This window comes from Pseudoliparis swirei, chromosome 24 (assembly GCF_029220125.1).
Source record: "Pseudoliparis swirei isolate HS2019 ecotype Mariana Trench chromosome 24, NWPU_hadal_v1, whole genome shotgun sequence".
NCBI lineage: Eukaryota > Metazoa > Chordata > Actinopteri > Perciformes > Liparidae > Pseudoliparis > Pseudoliparis swirei.
Genome location: NC_079411.1, coordinates 27,728,519 through 27,748,702, shown reverse-complemented (window position 1 = coordinate 27,748,702; position 20,184 = coordinate 27,728,519). Strand labels below are relative to the sequence as shown.

General features: G+C 41.1%; 2 protein-coding genes across 2 annotated transcripts; one reads left to right on the top strand and one right to left on the bottom strand.

Annotated features, from left to right (window-relative positions):
- Positions 1 to 478: 478 nt before the first annotated feature.
- Positions 479 to 13,341, top strand: unc93b1 (unc-93 homolog B1, TLR signaling regulator). The gene is made up of 13 exons (XM_056410141.1): positions 479 to 681; positions 2,654 to 2,770; positions 2,868 to 3,009; positions 3,116 to 3,269; positions 4,012 to 4,173; positions 4,877 to 5,000; positions 5,229 to 5,319; positions 7,434 to 7,558; positions 8,745 to 8,927; positions 10,087 to 10,360; positions 10,497 to 10,618; positions 11,163 to 11,285; positions 12,485 to 13,341. The coding sequence occupies exons 1-13, from the start codon at positions 679 to 681 to the stop codon at positions 12,752 to 12,754; spliced, it is 1,890 nt and encodes a 629-aa protein (XP_056266116.1). The 5' UTR covers positions 479 to 678; the 3' UTR covers positions 12,755 to 13,341.
- Positions 13,342 to 15,217: 1,876 nt separating this feature from the next.
- cryba1l2 (crystallin, beta A1, like 2) lies at positions 15,218 to 19,498 on the bottom strand. Its single transcript, XM_056409708.1, has 5 exons — positions 19,424 to 19,498; positions 19,194 to 19,312; positions 17,830 to 17,971; positions 16,798 to 16,940; positions 15,218 to 15,682 (listed from the first exon to the last, which is right to left on the bottom strand). Exons 1-5 carry the CDS (start codon positions 19,496 to 19,498, stop codon positions 15,535 to 15,537), a joined length of 627 nt encoding a protein of 208 aa, XP_056265683.1. The 3' UTR covers positions 15,218 to 15,534.
- Between the last annotated feature and the right edge of the window lie 686 nt (positions 19,499 to 20,184).

The following is a 20,184-nucleotide window of genomic DNA, read 5'->3' as shown; positions in this document are numbered from 1 at the left end:
TCTCTGTCTTACCCACTTTGTTTTTCTTGTCAGAAGACAGCACATCTTTTCCTTTTAAACTTTTGGTTGAATATATATATATATATTTATGTATATATATATATTTTATATATATACAATATATTTATGTATATATATTTTCTTTTAATATATATAAATACATTTTTAGATGAATATATTTGTTTATATGTATATATATTAAAAGAAAATGTATATAAAAGTATATATTTATATATTTTGTGTATATATTTTCTTTTAATATATATATATTTTATATATATAACAATACATTTTATGAAATCCACTTTGATTTTAGGACACTGATATGGACATTGTTAATGTTTTTAATTGCTTCAACATTAAATCAGTTGATAATGAGAACATTCTTTGCAGCTCTAATTGTTTTTCAATCTCACACTCACGGCCCCGGAGGAAGTTAAATGTGTGCCTGTACCTTTAAGAGGAAGTGAAGACTGCTTACTTTCGTTTCCCTCACGAAACATTTTAATTTTAAGCCTGAAACTCGTATTTATGAAGCTCGTGCATCGGAAAGAGGAACCGACGGCGGCGGGGGAACCGACGGGGCTCCATTACGCACACGGTGCGTCGTGTCTCTAACTAGCCGGAGACACAGAGACCTTTCCTCCCGCTGTGCGCGAGGAGCCGCGCGCGACCACCATGGTGAGTGCTTTTCAACGTGTTCATAAATTGTAAACATGTCAGAATAGTTACTAAATAAACCGACAATGTGGCTGCAGCTCGTACTGTCTGCAATACGACTTTACATTAATACTACGGACGTACTAATATGTCAAATAATAGTTAGACAACACATATTTTACAGGAGATATAATTACAGAAGCTCAGACGCACTTTCCATTTCCATACTAACTAATATATATAGCCACATTTGGTGGCTTCCATAATATTTTTGAGGTGTATTATATCTATATATATATATATATATATATATATATATATATATTTAAAACATCCAAAAGATGGTGTAATGCACATGGTATTTCCTCAGCCCATACCTTTATATATTATTTTTTAGGTGTATTATCTCTCTCTCTGTCTCTCTTTATATATATATATATATATATGTCTATATATATATATATATATATATATATATATATATATATATAAAGATAAAGGATGGTGTAATGCACATGTTACTTCCTCACCCCATATTTGTAGTTTATCGAATATTTTTTACGTGTATTATATATATACAGGACTGTCTCAGAAAATTAGAATATATTGTGATAAAGTTCTTTATTTTCTGTAATGCAATTAAAAAAACAAAAATGTCATGCATTCTGGATTCATTACAAATCAACTGAAATATTGCAAGCCTTTTATTCTTTTAATATTGCTGATTATGGCTTACAGCTTAAGAAAACTCTAAAATCCTATCTCATAAAATTAGAATATTTCCTCAGACCAAGTAAAAAAAAAGATTTATAACAGCAAAACAAAATCAAACATTTGAAAATGTCCATTAATGCACTCAGTACTTGGTTGGGAATCCTTTTGCACGGATTACTGCATCAATGCGGCGTGGCATGGAGGCAATCAGCCTGTGGCATTGCTGAGAGTTTATGGATGCCCAGGATGCTTCAATAGCGGCCTTTAGCTCATTTGCATTGTTGGGTCTGGTGTCTTTCAGCTTCTTCTTCATAATACCCCACAAATTCTCTATGGGGTTCAGGTCAGGGGAATTGGCAGGCCAATCGAGGACAGTAATGCCATGGTCAGTACACCAGTTACTGGTGGTTTTGGCACTGTGGGCAGGTGCCAGATCATGCTGGAAAATGAAATCCTCATCTCCATAGAGCTTTTCAGCAGACGGAAGCATGTAGTGCTCTAAAATCTCTTGGTACACAGCTGCATTTACTCTGGACTTGATGAAACACAGTGGACCAACACCAGCAGCTGACATGGCTCCCCAAACCATCACTGACTGTGGGAACTTCACACTGGATTTCAAGCAACTTGGATTTTGCGCCTCTCTTTTTGTGTCTTACCCTCCTGATGGAGGGTGTCAATGATGGTCCTCTGGACAGCAGTCAGATCAGCAGTCTTCCCCATACTTGTGATTTAGTTTACTGAACCAAGCTGAGTGATTTTCAAGGCTCAGGAAACCCTTGCAGGTGTTTCGAGTTAATTAGACGATTCAAGTGATTTGTTTAATACCCTACTAGTATACTTTTTCATGATATTCTAATATTTAGAGATAGGATATTTGAGTTTTCTTAAGCTGTAAGCCATAATCAGCAATATTAAAAGAATAAAAGGCTTGCAATATTTCAGTTGATTTGTAATGAATCCAGAATGCATGACATTTTTGTTTTTTTAATTGCATTACAGAAAATAAAGAACTTTATCACAATATTCTAATTTTCTGAGACAGTCCTGTATATATATATTATATCCATTTAAAACAATCACAAGATGGCGTCATACAGCCTCCAAAAAAAATACGGTTCTCACCTTCCGAGATTAATTATTTCGATTTTTTCCCTCACATGTGTAACATAAATCCATCTCAATATCTCTGCACATTAAGATATTTCTGACGTCACCAGCGAGCTCAGCTCCAGGTTTCTGTCTGATGAACCGGTGCACTGCTCCTTTTGGCCACTAGATGGATGCAGCTGATCAAGAAGCGTTGGTGGAGGATGCGGATCAGCCTCTGGCGCCTCACAACGGCGTCATAAATGAACTGCTGGATGTGGGACGTGAAGACAACATGCAGGGCCAGGTGAGCCCCCCCCCCATCTGTCCTCTTAACACACCTATCATTACAGTCTCAGGATACTCACTCCTTCTTGAGTATGATCATATTTTCCTTTCCTCAGATGGAGGAGTTCCTGGGCCCGCAGGCAGAGTACAACGAGGAGGAGGAGGAGAGGAAGTACTACAGGAGGAAGAGGCTGGGTGTCATCAAGAATGTCCTGGCAGCCAGTGTAGGAGCCATGATCGTGTACAGCGTGTACATGGGTGAGTTGGATCGGAGTAAGAGACTCTGAATGGACAGAAAACACGGTTGCAGAGACTCTTCAATCCATTTGTGTGTGTGTGTGTGTGTGTGAATGGTGCGTTCAAGGCCTCCTGCAGATGCAGCTGATCCTCCATTATGATACGACCTACCGGGAGGTGAAGTACAGCAACCTCGGCCTGGAGAACATCGACAGCAAGATGATGATGGGCATCAACGTCACCCCCATCATCGCCCTGCTGTACACCCCTGTTCTGATCAGGTACACACACACACACACACACACACACACACACACACACACACACACACACACACACACACACACACACACACACACACACACACACACACACACACACACACACACACACACACACACACACACACACACACACACCTGTATTCCAATATACATATGGGAATATATTGAGATGGTTTTACGTTTACATTTGAGGATAACAAATCTAAATAATTACTCTCGGATGATAAGCAAATACCATGTGCATCATGCCATCTTGATGTTTTAAATATATATAATATATACATATATATACATATATATATATATATGTAAATATATATAAAACACCTAAAAAATATTCTATAAGCTAGAGATATGGGGTGAGGAAATAACATGTGCATTACACCATCTTTTGGATAAAAAAACAAAAAACAGATATAATATATATATATATTCTATATATCTATTATATATATAATATATATATTATATATAATATATATATCTACAGAATATAATATACATATTATATATACATATTATTTATATGTATATATATAATATACATATAATATATATATATATATATTATATATATATATGTATATATAGATAGATATACACGCACACACACAAGAGTACAAAAATAGAACGTCTTTTCTGCCCTGGTATGTATACTATGATACCGATACGTACTATTTCTAATACTCTATGATCCCAAAAGGTAATGTTTATAATATTATACGTATCTCTCTGGAAGGTTCCTGGGCACCAAGTGGATGATGTTCCTGGCGTCGGGGATCTACGCGCTCTTCGTCTCCACCAACTACTGGGAGCGGTACTACACCTTGGTGCCGTCGGCCGTGGCCATCGGCGTGGCCATCGTGCCGCTCTGGGCCTCCCTGGGAAATTATATCACCAGGTGAGGTTAAGACGTTTCATGGAAGGTGGACGCTCGACTCTCGACCTTCAGCACACGGAGCGTGCGCTGAAGGTCGCCCGGTGGTCTCATATACTATATATATAAATATATATATATATTTATATACAATTTGTTCCCTTATATATTTACATATTTATGTATATATATATATACACACAATTTGTGCCCCATATAGATATATTTATATATATGGGGCAGAAATTGTATATATATATATATATATATGTATATATATATATATACAACTTGTGCCCCATATATATATATATTTATATATATCTATAAAAATATACATATATATATATACAATATGTGCTCCATATATATATATATATACATATATATATATATATATACTTGGTTGAATATATATTATTTTTTTCGTCGTCACTGAGAAAAAGAATTCCTGTGTTTTCTTTTTCTTTCTTTTTTAAAAAAGTGCTTTTTCTAAAGGTGAATGCAGAAGAAGAAAAATGGAAACGTAAAGCATTCCTCTGATTATTATTACTATTCATACAGCGAGTCTTAGCCGCTAAGGTCGTACATTTAGGGATCACGGACGAGTGTAAGACAGCCCATTGGCTGAAGCAGGGGTCACGTGACCCCGCGGCCTTGTTCCTGGAGGATCACCTAAATGGATCGTCGTGTTTTTAACGGTCCTGGATGTTGTTGTTGACGTCAGGATGGCGCAGCAGTACTACGAGTACGTCCACTACACGGAGGACCACGGGCAGAAGAAGCTCCCCAAGGGGGCGTGTCACCAGTACATCGTCGTCTTCCACTCGCTCTTCTACGCCATCGTCCACGTGAGTTTCAGCTCATGATTTACTCCATTTTTAACGTCAGGAAAAAAGGAGGAAATAAACAAGCACAACCCCTTTCTCTCTCTATGTCTCTCTCCCTCCCTCTCTCTGTCTCTCTCTCTCTGTCTCTCCCTCTCTCCCTCGCCCCCCTCTGTCTCTCTGCCTCTCCCTCCGTCTCTCCCTCCCTCTCTCTGTCTCTCTCTCTCTCTCTCTCTCTCTTCTCCCTGTCAGCTGAGTTTCGTGTTCGCGCAGTTCCCCATGTTTGTGCTGAACGGCTACCTCCACGGGATGAATCACACGCTCCAGAACGTCAAGTCCTGCGGTAAACTACTCCCTCACTTCACCTCCTACAGTCAACTACTCCCTCACTTCACCTCCTACAGTCAACTACTCCCTCACTTCACCTCCTACAATCAACTCCTCACTTCACCTCCTACAGTCAACTACTCCCTCACTTCATCTCCTACAATCAACTACTCCCTCACTTCATCTCCTACAATCAACTACTCCCTCACTTCACCTCCTACAATCAACTCCTCACTTCACCTCCTACAGTCAACTACTCCCTCACTTCACTTCCTACAGTCAACTACTCCCTCACTTCACCTCCTACAGTCTACTCCCTCACTTCACCTCCTACAGTCAACTACTCCCTCACTTCACCTCCTACAGTCAACTACTCCCTCACTTCACCTCCTACAAACAACTCCTCACTTCACCTCCTACAGTCAACTACTCCCTCACTTCATCTCCTACAATCAACTACTCCCTCACTTCATCTCCTACAATCAACTCCTAACTTCACCTCCTACAATCAACTACTCCCTCACTTCACCTCCTACAGTCAACTACTCCCTCACTTCACCTCCTACAATCAACTCCTTACTTCACCTCCTACAGTCAACTACTCCCTCACTTCATCTCCTACAATCAACTACTCCCTCACTTCACCTCCTACAATCAACTCCTCACTTCACCTCCTACAGTCAACTCCTCACTTCACCTCCTACAGTCAACTACTCCCTCACTTCACCTCCTACAGTCAACTACTCCCTCACTTCATCTCCTACAATCAACTACTCCCTCACTTCACCTCCTACAATCAACTACTCCCTCACTTCACCTCCTACACTCAACTACTCCCTCACTTCACCTCCTACAATCAACTACTCCCTCACTTCACCTCCTACACTCAACTACTCCCTCACTTCACCTCCTACAATCAACTACTCCCTCACTTCACCTCCTACACTCAACTACTCCCTCACTTCACCTCCTACACTCAACTACTCCCTCACTTCACCTCCTACAATCAACTACTCCCTCACTTCACCTCCTACACTCAACTACTCCCTCACTTCACCTCCTACAATAAACTACTGCCTCACTTCACCTCCTACACTCAACTACTCCCTCACTTCACCTCCTACACTCAACTACTCCCTCACTTCACCTCCTACAATCAACTACTCCCTCACTTCACCTCCTACAATCAACTACTCCCTCACTTCACCTCCTACACTCAACTACTCCCTCACTTCACCTCCTATAATCAACAACAAAGTGCATGACATAGAAGTCTATGTGTATGTGTTTTCGATATAATAATATCTAATAATAATAAAAAAGAATAAGCATTTATATAAATATTTATGTGCAACACTTCCTGTTCACGCTAAACTCGGATCACTTCCTTTTTATTGTAAACATCAAGAGGAGGAAGTACACCTGTAGAGGAGTTCCCGTCTCCCCGAGGAGGTGCTGGTCCTCGCTTTAAAGCAACTATGTGTCGAGTTCAAATGTCACTATGGCAACTTTAATATTTTTTTTGATTTACTGTTTATCAATTAAAAAACATAAACAAATGTTCTTCTCAGTGTCCTAAAGCCAAAGGGGATGGCATCAAACGTCTTGTTATATATAAAAATATATTTAAAAAATATATAAATATATTTCTTTAGAGAAAATTATATGTTAAAAAAAATCTATATAAAAATCTATATTTATAATATTTATACAAAATATATTTATGTACATATACATATATATAAAAAATATCTTTAAAAAAATATATATCTAAAAAAAAAACATATACAAATATATATATATATACATATATATACATATATATATATATAAATATATATATATGTATATTGAACCAAAAGTTTAAAAAAACAAATTTGTATGGATTTTCGACAAAGTTGTCGATTCAATTTATGTCGATCTACTAATTGATCGATCATTATCGACAGCATAATTTTTTTTTCTTTTTGCACAGGCGTTATTAGGGGCCGCCCGAAGGCTTTGTGTTTGATGTGATATCTCAGGAATGGCTGGAGGGTATTTCTTCAAATTTGGGATGAAGGTCCACTTGGACCGCCCCCCTCACTGCCTCCTCTCTTTCTATTGGTCGAACCTCTTTCCTCTGGACAGGCGCCAACATCAGCGGCGTGATCCCCGGCTTCAACACCACCGTGCTCACCAACCTGCCGCGCTCCATGCTGCTCATCCAGGTGGAGAGCGTCCTCATGGGCTTCGCCTTCCTCGCCATGATCATCGTGAGCCCCGCACTACCCGACACACACACACACACACACACACACACACACACACACACATGCAGACACACACATGCAGACACACACACACATGCAGACACACACACACATGCAGACACACACACACATGCAGACACACACACATGCAGACACACACACACACACACACACACATGCAGACACACACACACATGCAGACACACACACACACATGCACACACACATGCAGACACAGTTACACACACACATGCACACACACACATGCAGACACACACACACACATGCACACACACACACATGCAGACACACACACATGCAGACACACACATGCAGACACACACACACACACGCACACACACACATGCAGACACACACACACATGCACACACACACATGCAGATGCACACACACACACAAACATGCACACACACACACATGCAGACACACACACACATGCACACACACACACACACATGCAGACACACACACATGCACACACACATGCAGACACACACACATGCAGACACACACACATGCACACACACACACATGCATACACACATGCACACACACACATGCAGACACACACATGCACGCAGATGCAAACATACACATTTGCACACGCCCACATGCACACACACACATACACACCCACGCATTTGCACATGCACACACACACACGTTACGCACACACACGCACGCATGCACACAGGCTCACACACATTTGCACACGCACACACTTACGCACACACATACACACCCACACATTTGCACACGCGCACATGCACACACTCGTACGTATGCACACATGCACACACACGCACGCACACTCACACACACGTACACACACGCGAGCGCACACACACACGCACGCAGCATGATGCACACACACACACACAGTGTTTTCTTATTAACCGTCAAACTGGTCGACACACTCCTGGTATTGATTCATTCCCCCCCCACACACACACACCTCTAGTGACCAGTGCATGTCGATGGGGTAAGTGCTGGTTTGGCCTGTGATTGTGTTTTAAATGTCCGGCGTGACAAATTAATTATTGTAAATGTGAAAAAGAAAATCGTGTTTTTTTAAAGCTGGCCGATGTGCGCGAGGTGTGTGTTTCTAGTGGGACCTAAAGCCCGGTTGCACAAGTCGATGGCGTTGTCTTCGCTGCTCCGCCCACAGTTCCTGGTGCTCTGTGGCCCCGCCTACCGCCCCACGGAGGAGATCGACCTGCGCAGCATCGGCTGGGGGAACATCTTCCAGCTGCCCTTCAAGCACCTGAGGGACTACAGGCTGCGGCTGCTGAGCCCGTTCTTCATCTACAGCGGCTTCGAGACGCTGTTCGCCATCACCGGCTTCTCCCTGGTAGAGCAGCAAGATATATAGATATATATATATATATATATATACACTACCGTTCAAAAGTTTGGGGTCATCCAGACAATTTCGTGTCTTCCATGAAAACTCACTTTTATTTATCAAATGAATGGAAAATTCATTGACAAGGTTAGAAATAATGATTAATATTTGAAGTATTAATTTTGTTCTTCAAACTTCAAGCTCAAAGGAAGGCCAGTTGTATAGCTTATATCACCAGCATAACTGTTTTCAGCTGTGCTAACATAATTGCACAAGGGTTTTCTAATCAGACATTAGTCTTCTAAGGCGATTAGCAAACACAATGTACCATTAGAACACTGGAGTGATAGTTGATGGAAATGGGCCTCTATACACCTCTGGAGATATTTCATTAGAAACCAGACGTTTCACCTATAATAGTCATTTACCACATTAACAATGTAGAGAGGGTATTTTTGATTAATGTTATCTTTATTGAAAAAACAGTGCTTTTCTTTGAAAAATAAAGACATTTCTAAGTGACTCCAAACTTTTGAACGGTAGTGTATATATATATATATATATTATATTAATGTATTTATTATATTAAGTCTGTAAATCCCAAAAGTTTTTTGGAAAAGTCAATTTGTCATATTAAAATAGATATATTTAATAGTTATATTTACGCAGTTTGATTTTAAAGAATACACATTTATATTCATATTTATTATTTTTAATCAAACTATTGTCTCTCATTTAAGGTTATATACTCGTGTAGACACGGAGATCTCACAGAATGTTTGGTCATGGAAATGTGGTTTAAAGTCCTGGAAAGGTCATGTAAAGGTCAACATGTGGATGAACCCTGAGATATGCATTTCATCTAATTCCCTCCCTCCTTCCTCCCCCCTCCCTCCCTCTCTCCCCCTCCTTCCTTCCTTCCTTCCTCCCTCCTTCCTCCCTTCATTCCTCCCTCGTTCCTCCCTCCTTCCTCCCCCCTCCCTCCCTCCATCCCTCTCTCTCCTCCCTCCTTCCTTCTTTTCTTCCTCCCTCCCTCTCTCCCCCTCCCTCCCTCTCCCTCCTTCCTTCTTTTCTTCCCTCCCTCCTTCCTCCTTCCTCCTTCCTCCCTCCCTCCCTCCCTCCCTCCCTCCTTCCTCCCTCCCTCCCTCCCTCTCCCCTCCCTCAGTCCTACGGGGTGTGCGTCCTGGGCCTGGACAAGCTGTGGCTCCTGGTGATGGTGTACGGCGGCTCCTGCTCCGTGTTCTCCTCACTCTCCCTCTGCCTGCTGCGCCTCCCTCGCTGGACGTGCCTGGTGGGCGGCGCCGCGGTGCACGCCGTGCTGCTGGTGGTGCTCCTGGCCTTCTCCCCACCTCCGAGACAGGTGGAGTACCTGGGCCCCCTGCTGGTGATCTCCGTGCTGTGGGGCCTCGGCACGGCGCTCAACAAGACCGGCGTGAGCAGTGAGTCGAGCGGGGGCCGGCGGGGGCCGGCGGGGGCCGGAGGGCTCCATGGCGCTCGGAGGCGCGATGACGCCGCCGCCCACTGACTGTGTGTTCTCTCTCTCCGTGTGTGTGTGTGTGTGTGTGTGTGTGTCAGCTCTGCTCGGCATGCTCTACTCCGAGGAAAAAGAGCGTCTGGACTTCGTCTACACCATCTACCACTGGTGGCAGGCCATCGCCATCTTCATCGTCTACCTGTGGTCACACCTGCCCATGAGGGTACGAGGGGGTTTTGGACCCCGCATTATTTTAGATTTTTTGAAATAAAATGTTCCGACTTACATTAAAGTTTAAGCTCACACAGACAATTTGGTGTTTTCCATCAAAACTCACTTTTATTATCAAATTAATTGCAAAATGAATATAAAATAAAGTCAAGACATCGACGAGGTTATAAATAATGATGTTTATACTAATGTTGTTCTTCTCGTGGCTCAAAGGAAACCAGTTTTAGAGCTTCTCTCACCAGCATAACTGTTTTCAGCTGCACTCACATAAAAAGGGGTTTCAAGGGTTTTCTACCCCTCCGTTAGTCTTCTAAGGCGATAACACAATGTACCATCAGAACACTGGAGCTGGGCCTCTATACACCTCTGTAGAGACTTCATTACACACCAGAGAATAGTCATCTACACATTAGAGAGAGTATTTATAATTCATTTAATGTTATATTCATTGAAAAAAACAGTGCTTTGAAAAATAAGGACATTTCTAAGTGACCCCATCTCTCCTTTCCCTCTTTGTGCCTCTTCTTCCTCCTCAGGCCAAACTCTCCATCCTATTGGCCACTCTGGCGGTGGCCTGCTCCTGCTATTGGCTGATGGAGCGTCGGCTCGCCATGAAGGTGCCTTTCCGACTGCCTCGCATCCCGCGGCCGCGACACAAGGTAAGCGATCCCCTGAAGGTGGAACTCGACGTGCATCCATCAGGAAGAGAGGAAGCTGCACTCAGGAATTCATTTGTTTTTCTCTCCATTGAAGCCGATTAAAATAAAACAAACAAGCTTGTAACTGTTTTGTTCCTGTCGAGTCAAACATGATTTTGATTTTTATAGAAAAAAAATACAACAATCCTGCAATAAATTCTCACTTCATGAAGGTTATAATGTTTTTGTTTTTGTTTTTGTAACTGTTAAAGTGGTGTTGATTCAACCGTGTGATCATTTTGAAGGATGTAAGTCTGGATTCTGTTATCCGTGTTATCCCACTTTAAATAACGATATATAAAAAATGTCAATGTCTAAGGAAATGAATGATGAACTGCACCTCCAAAGTGACCATTAAGCTGAATTAACTAAACAAATCAACGTTAAAAACTTCAGGAAAGGAGGAATTGTTGTAAGCATATTGTATTAATCTGGATTAATTTTAGCGAGGTGTACCTAATAAAGTGACTACTGCGTCTTTAGGCTGCTTCTCTTTAAACTTGGTGTTTCATCACCTTTAAAGTCCTTTCATGTTGCGAATTAAGTACAAAAAAGTGCATTTTGGGGGCCCACATTTTAAACGTATGTAAAAACAACTGAAAAAGATGATTTAGAGCAACGTAACACCGACTTCTCTTCAGTGACACAACCATGAAGTGAGAAACGGAGTGAAAACGTAGGAACATCTGTTTGAATTCAAAAACTTTGCATCGTATATATATATATATGCTTCCTTCCTCCCTTTTCCCTCCCTCCTTCCTTCCTTTCTCCCTCCCTCCTTCCTTCCTCCCTTCTTTCCTTCCTTTCTTCCTTCCTCCATCCTTTCTTCCTTCCTTTCTCCCTTCCTTCCTTTCTCCCTCCACCCTCCCTCCCTTCTCCCTACCTCCTTCCTCCCTACCTTCTCCCTCCCTCCTTCCTCCCTTCTCCCTCCCTCCATCCTTTCTTCCTTTCTCCCTCCCTCCCTCCCTTCTCCCTCCCTCCTTCTTTCCTTCCTTCCTTCCTCCATCCTTTCTTCCTTCCTTTCTCCCTTCTCCCTCCCTCCATCCTTTCTTCCTTCCTTCCTTCCTCCCTCCCTCCCTCCCTCCCTCCCAATAAAATCTGATAATATAGTCCCGAGTTTTTCTTCATCATCATCATCATGCTGTGTGTGTGTCCGGCAGGTCAAAGGTTACCGCTACCTGGAAGAAGACAACTCGGATGAGTCAGACTCTGAGAGAAGCGAGGAGGATGACGAAGAGGAGAGGGTGGACGGAGAGCACGCGGTGGAAGAAGAGATGGAGAAAGAAGAGATGGTGGGAGCGGAGGACGAGGAGAAAGGAGAGCGGCGAGTCGACTCACCCGGAGCCCGGAGGAGAGGAGCCGAGGGTCGCCGGCAGAGGGAGGACGCGAGGGTGAAGGAGGCAGGGAGCGAAGAGCACGAGGGAGGATGAGAGAAGAAGACAAGGGAGGATGAAGGAGAGACGTACAAGAGTTTCAGATGCTGTTGTGCTCTTTTTATATTTTACACCACAACAAAAGGTTGTTTTGTTCTTTTTCTGGTATAAACGTTTTATTAAAAAGCTCCAATAATAATAGAAAAGCGGGAAATGAAAGAAAAGGAAAAGGAAGGAAAAGAAAAGAAAGGGAAAGAAAGGGAAAAGGAAAGAAAAGGAAAGGGAAAAAACCACATTTTATTCTTTGACAAACACATTTTTTTAAACACGCGACAGGAAAGGGAACGAGGAAGTGATCTTCCAAGTGTCCTCGGTGTGAAGTCATTCATAAGCAGCCTCCACTTCATTTCTTCTTCTGCCTTTTTATCATTTTACTCGCAGCCCCTTTCTTTATGCACATTTTAAAAAAATTAAAGCATGCTTATTTTGCAGAAGTTGAATATGAATGTTTGTTTCATGCTTTAATTCAATATGCAGCAGGTACGGTAAGGAATTCATTTATTAGGTACTCAATATGTGCAGCGTCTCAATTGTTTTTTAATGCGGTTATCTTTAATACAACAATAAACAAGATTAAAAGTCTCGTTTCTAGTCAGCTAAAGACTCATATTATTATCTCGTCAACGTGCTCAAAGTTACATAATTACTGGAGTTGACCTTTTTTTTTATAGTGTGTTCGTGTGCTAACATGAGCTAATGAGCACAGCTGAGAATGGTGGGCGTGGCCTCAAGCACCGGACATATGACGTCATAATTCATCCTTTTTATGGCCGCCTGTGCAAAAATGTCTTTTTTAGTAGATGTTGAAATATCTCAAGATTCAAGATTCAAGATTCAAGATGTTTTATTTGTCACATACACACACAGGGTGTGCAGTGAAATGAAAGTGGCAATGCTCAGCAGGGCAACAAGTACACACTATTTAAAACAACACAATATTTACAGTAAGTGTGTGTGTGTGTGTGTGTGTGTGTGTGTGTGGCCTAAACAGTCTGTTGTTGCTTCCTGTCAGGACGCCCTCTACAGCTCCAGAGTAGAAGGACAGGATCCCCTCAGCTGCCTGAGGGCTGCCTTGCCTTTCTCACCAGAGTGTCTGTGTTTGTTGACCATGTCGTGATGTGGACTTATACCCGCCACCTCTCCACAGTAGTCAATCCCCAGTGGTTCTGTTGTTGTGCCCAATCAGCTCCTTAGTTTTGGTGACATTCATGATGAGGCTGTTGTCCTGGCACCAGAGTGACAGATTTCCTCCAGGTAGGCCTTCATCAGGCCCACCACCACTGTGTCATGCTGAGGGGGGGATCCTTGAGGGATTCTGCCACCCTGACCCCTGAAGCACACAGGGGGTGTAAGCTGAACTATAATCAATGAACAGCAGCCCTCTGGCTGTCCAGATGAGAGTGTGGTGTGCAGTACCTGGGAGACAGCATCTTTGGGCGATAAGCAAACTGCAGGGTCCATGGAGGAAGGGAGGTGGGCACAAGAGGTTGAATATTGTGGTGAACACTGCCAGATATGCCATCTGGACCTGCAGCTTCTGGTTCCTCACACTGTGCTCGGAGAGTGTGTGTTCATCTGTTGCTAGCCTCAAACCGTGCATAAAAGTCTGGATTTAAGTCTCAGTCTGGATTTAAGTGAGAGACGGATTATATTTATAAAAATAAATAAAAGCTGAATGCATTGTGTGTGTGCATTTATTATCAGCACAGATAATAATAATATAAATTATTATTATTATTATTATAATAATAAGTATTAAAATGAATGATGCACTCCTTTTAAGCTGCTTAATTTTTTCCTGGTAGCGTCCCAATTCACAGTTTACTTTGGAATCTTGACTAGAACCTCTGAGGCAAATTTGTAGTTGATATTGGGTTATATAAAATAAACTGAATATTTAATTTAATTGGACAGAAGCCATCGTTAGTGTTATTAGTAACACCTGTGTCTTAGTACTAAGTACAATTAATCATGACACATTGAACCTGCTGTGGGAGGAATGACGTCATGACGTTTAAATGAACTGAAGCTGCAAGGATCTGTTAAATCAGTGGGTGTCCCTCTAGTGGTCACAGAGGGAAGTGAATAGTTATTGCATTTTAAGTATATTTGAAATATATTATTAATATATTTATATTGTGCTAATACTATAGTATACTTTTGGTATACTATAATCAAATTCTAAATATATTAATATTTTGCTAATAATATACCAAAAGTATACTTTATATATATTTAGAATGTGATGATAGTATGCCAAAAGTATACTTTTGATATACTATAATCAACTTCAAATATAATAATAGTGTGCTAATAATATACCAACAGTAAACTTTTGGTATATTATTAAGACATAATAAATATATTAATATTGGAAAATGTATGTAAATCTTCAAATGTATGCAATTTAATTATCCATTGGTATCAACACCAATGTTAATTAAACCACACATTATTTTCTTTCACGTTTTGCAATTAAAAACTTAATATTCTGGCACAGGAACGACAGAAATGACTTCTTAATGTTCTCAATCTGCTTTATTTCACTTGTTCTGAAACAATGCAATAAAGATGGAGCTGCTAAGTCACTCATGGTCTGATCCTGACCTTTGAGACCTTGGACCAAACCTCAAGGTCAAGGTGTCAACAGCTCGGGCCCCTGAAGCCCGGCGCCCAGGTGTTAGTCTGAGCCCCTGAAGCCTGGCGCTCAGGTGTTAGCCTGAAGCCCGGCGCCCAGGTGTTAGCCTGAGCCGCTCCCGGTTCTGATCGGTCCCCTCTCAGTGCCGGATGCGTCTGATGGACTGGATCTTGGGGGTCTGGCAGTGGGAGCCCCAGTTCCTCCAGTGCTGGTAGTCTCCGCTGTGCTTCTCACACTCCATGATGTACTGCTGGCCCCTATAGCCCGGGTACTCGTAGCACACGAAGCTGCAGAAGCACAGGCGGGAAGAGGAGGGTAAGAAGAGGAAGAAGAGGAAGAAGAAGAGCAAGAAGAGACATAAGTGTCTGATTCGCTCATCGCAGAAATAATTCTCCAGGTGTCAAATGTTTTAAGGTAAGCACTAAGTGGATTATGTTGAACCTTAAAAACATGGTTCTTTAAGGCCCCATTTCTGCTTCCACAGAACCTTTTAAACCAGGGTTCTTTAAAGAACCATTTCCGTAAAGAGTCCTTCAAATAACATACAGGACTGTCTCAGAAAATTAGAATATTGTGATGAAGTTCTTTATTTTCTGTAATGCAATTAAAAAAACAAAAATGTCATGCATTCTGGATTCATTACAAATCAACTGAAATATTGTAAGCCTTTTATTCTTTTAATATTGCTGATTATGGCTTACAGCTTAAGAAAACTCTAAAATCCTATCTCATAAATTTTAATATTTCCTCAGACCAAGTAAAAAAAAAGATTTATAACAGCTGAGTGTTTGTCAAGGCTCAGGAAACCCTTGCAGGTGTTTTGAGTTAATTAGACAATTCAAGTGATTTGTTTAATACCCTACTAGTATACTTTTTCATGATATTCTAATATTTAGAGATAGGATATTTGAGTTTTCTTAAGCTGTAAGCCATAATCAGCAATATTAAAAGAATAAAAGGCTTGCAATATTTCAGTTGATTTGTAATGAATCCAGAATGCATGACATTTTTGTTTTTTTAATTGCATTGCAGAAAATAAAGAACTTCATCACAATATTCTAATTTTCTGAGACAGTCCTGTATAACGGTGTCTCAAAGAACCTTCAAAAAATGGTTCTTAAAGGCACCATATCTGGTTCCACAAAGAACATTTTAAACCAGGGTTCTTTAAAGAACCATTTCCTTCAAGAGTTCTTCAGAGAACCTATAAAGGTGTCTCAAAGAACCTTAGAAAATGGTTCTTTAAGGCACCATTTCCAGAATGGTTCTTCGTAAAAACCCAAAGCCTTTTAAAGAACCATTTAAGAACCGTTATTTTTCTGCTCCTATTGCCCCGTTTCTACTTCTTCTTCCTCAACTTAACTCTAAGAGCTTTAAATTGAACTAGAAGCTCGTGACTCACGCGCCGCACTGAACGTGCATGGACCCGACCTCGGGCCGGAACCAGCCCATGGCCTGCAGGGACGGGAAGTCGTCGCACAGCTCGGTGCTGCGGCCCAGAAAGTTCTCCTTCTCAAAGATCATCATGCGGCTGCTGTGGTGAGACTGTGGGAAGAAAGAGTGAGAGTAGAGTGAGTAGAGTGAGAGTAGAGTCAGAGTAGAGTGAGAGTAGAATGAGAGTAGAGTGAGAGTAGAGTCAGAGTAGAGTGAGAGTAGAGTGAGAGTAGAGTGAGAGTAGAGTGAGAGTAGAGTGAGTAGAGTGAGAGTAGAGTGAGAGTAGAATAGAGTGAGAGTGAGGTAGAGTGAGAGAATGAGAGTAGGTGAGAGTGAGAGAGTAGAGTGAGAGAGTGAGTAGAGAGTGAGTAGAGTAGAGTAGAGTGAGGAGAGTAGAGTGAGAGTGAGAGTAGAGTGAGAGTAGAGTAGAGTGAGAGAAGAGTGAGAGTAGAGTGAGAGTAGAGTAGAGTGAGAGTAGAGTGAGAGTAGAGTGAGAGTAGAGTGAGAGTAGAGTCAGAGTAGAGTGAGAGTAGAGTGAGTAGAGTGAGAGTAGAGTGAGAGTAGAGTGAGAGTAGAATGAGAGTAGAGTGAGAGTAGAGTGAGAGTAGAGTGAGAGTAGAGTGAGAGTAGAGTGAGTAGAGTGAGAGTAGAGTGAGTGAGATTAGATGAGGTAGAATGAGAGTAGAGTGAGTAGAGTGAGAGTAGAATGAGAGTAGAGAGTAGAGTGAGTAGAGTGAGAGTAGAATGAGAGTAGAGTGAGTAGAATGAGAGTAGAGTAGAATGAGAGTAGAGTGAGTAGAGTGAGAGTAGATGAGTATAGTGTGAGTAGAGTGTCTGTCATGTCTTGCTCCTTCACTCCCACTTCTCTCCTCTTCCCGTGTCTCATTTGCATCCCTCCCTCCTCTCCTCTCCTCTCCTCCTCTCCTCCCTCCTCTCCTCCTCTCCTCTCCTCCCTCCTCTCCTCTCCTCTCCCCCCCCCCCCCCCTCTGCAGGTACTCACGGCGCAGAAGACGGGGCGGAAGGACATGAAGCGCTCGCTGTGGTAGGCCAGGGAGCCGCTGTAGGCCTCCCAGTTGGGGTACTCGCCCCTCTCCAGCACGAACTGCTGGCCCTGGAAGTCGAGGTGCTCGAATCCCACCCAGCTGGACACGGAGGGAAGAACAATGGATATATAATAATATATATAATATATATATAATATAATAACCTTGTTGTCAGAAAACAGACATGTGACTTTAGACTGGGTGAGAGCAGAACCCTGTTGGTGTCCCTCTAGTGGTCACAGGAAGAAGTGCTTTAGTGCTTTATTTGTATATTTCACATTTCCCCCTAATCGTCTCTAATGGTTATATCTATATCCACTGTTTATATTTCTGTGTATTTCTATTCTCACAAAAGAATAGAAGATGAAGAAAGTTACCAGTTAATATTAAATGACTTTAGAGTGTCATTTTGTTTTAATAGAGATTTACAATATAACGATACAACTTATAACGATACAACGTGTAACGATATAACGTATGACGATGTAACATATGACGATACAACGAATAACGATACAACTTATAATGATACAACGTATAAAGATGCAACGTATAACTTATAATGATACAACGTATAAAGATGCAACGTATAACGTATAATGATACAACGTATAACGATACAACGTATAACGATATAACGATATAATGTATAACGAGACAACGTATAACGATATAACGTATAACGATACAACGTATAACAATATAATGTATAACAATATAATGTATAACGATATAACGATACAACGTATAACGATATAATGTATAACAATATAATGTATAACGATATAACGATACAACGTATAACGATATAATGATACAACCTATAACGATATAATGATACAACGTATAACGATATAATGTATAACAATATAATGTATAACGATATAACGATACAACGTATAACGATATAACGATACAACGTATAACGATATAATATATAAGGATACAACGTGTAACGATATAACGATACAGGTTTTGTGACTCGGCCTCACAACGTGAAACACAAAGTGTGAATTGCTTTCAGAGTGACGGATCGGCTCTTCGGTCGGTTGTGATCAAGGTCTTCCTCGGCATTTCATTTTATATAAAGGCAACAAGAAGAAGACGACCTCCTCCCACCGCTGCATGTACAGCTCCTACATGAAGGGTGACCTCAGAGGTGGTGTGCTTTCACCACTTCCTCCCTCATTATCTCTACTACCTTCAGCCTCACAGACACACACACACACACACACACACACACACACACACACACACACACACACACAGAGTCAGTCAGCTGTCCAGAGAGATGTGCGGGCGTACAGGCCGTGTGACTCACGCTCCACTCTCCACCCGGATGGAGCGGATGTTGTCCAGGCCGCAGTTGTGGATGTTGCAGCACTCGGAGGTGAACTCCTGACACCTGCCCTGGAAGTGCTCCCCCTCGAACACAGTCACCTGGAAGGGAAGACAGGGGGGAGGAGTGAGGGCGTGTGCGTGTATGTGTGCGTGTGCGTGTGTGCGTGTGTGTGTGTGTGTTTGTGTGAGTGTGCGTGTGTGTGCGCTCACCTTGAAGAAAGGGGCTGTTTCCATGTTAGGGATGTACATGGGTGAGGTCATGTGGGTTTTAGTAAATCTACTCATTTCTAAAGTGGAAAAAACAAGAAACAAGAAAAACAAAGTTAATGAATTACAGAAGAGGTATAAACAGTAGGCCTAACATGTGTGAGTATTGGCACTTTTTAAAATGTATTGGATAACAACAAGATAATCCTAAAGATATATATATAAATATAAATATATATATATATATATATTTTTAGGATTCTCTTGTAGTTGTCCAACACATTTAAAAAATATATCCATTTATATGTATATATATCCTAAAGATATATTTATATATATATAACTATATATATATATATATATGTATAGATATATACATATATATATATATCTTTAGGATTCTCCTGTTGTTATCCAATACATTAATATATATATATATCAATATATGTATACTTAAGGTGGATTTTAAATAGTTAAATAATATATCTTTAGGAATCTCTTGTTGTTATCCAATACATTTAAAAAATATATATATTTATATTTAGGATTCTCCTGTTGTTATCCAATACATTTAAATATATATATATATATATATATATCTTTAGGATATATATAGATACATGTATATGTATATACTTAAGTTGGATTTTAAATAGTTTCCACTAGTTGTAACCTCACCTGGATGCTCTCTCTCTCCTCGCCACTAGAAATCCTCTCCATAGACTTTTGTGTGTGACCTGGCGCTTCTGTTTTATACCGGCGTC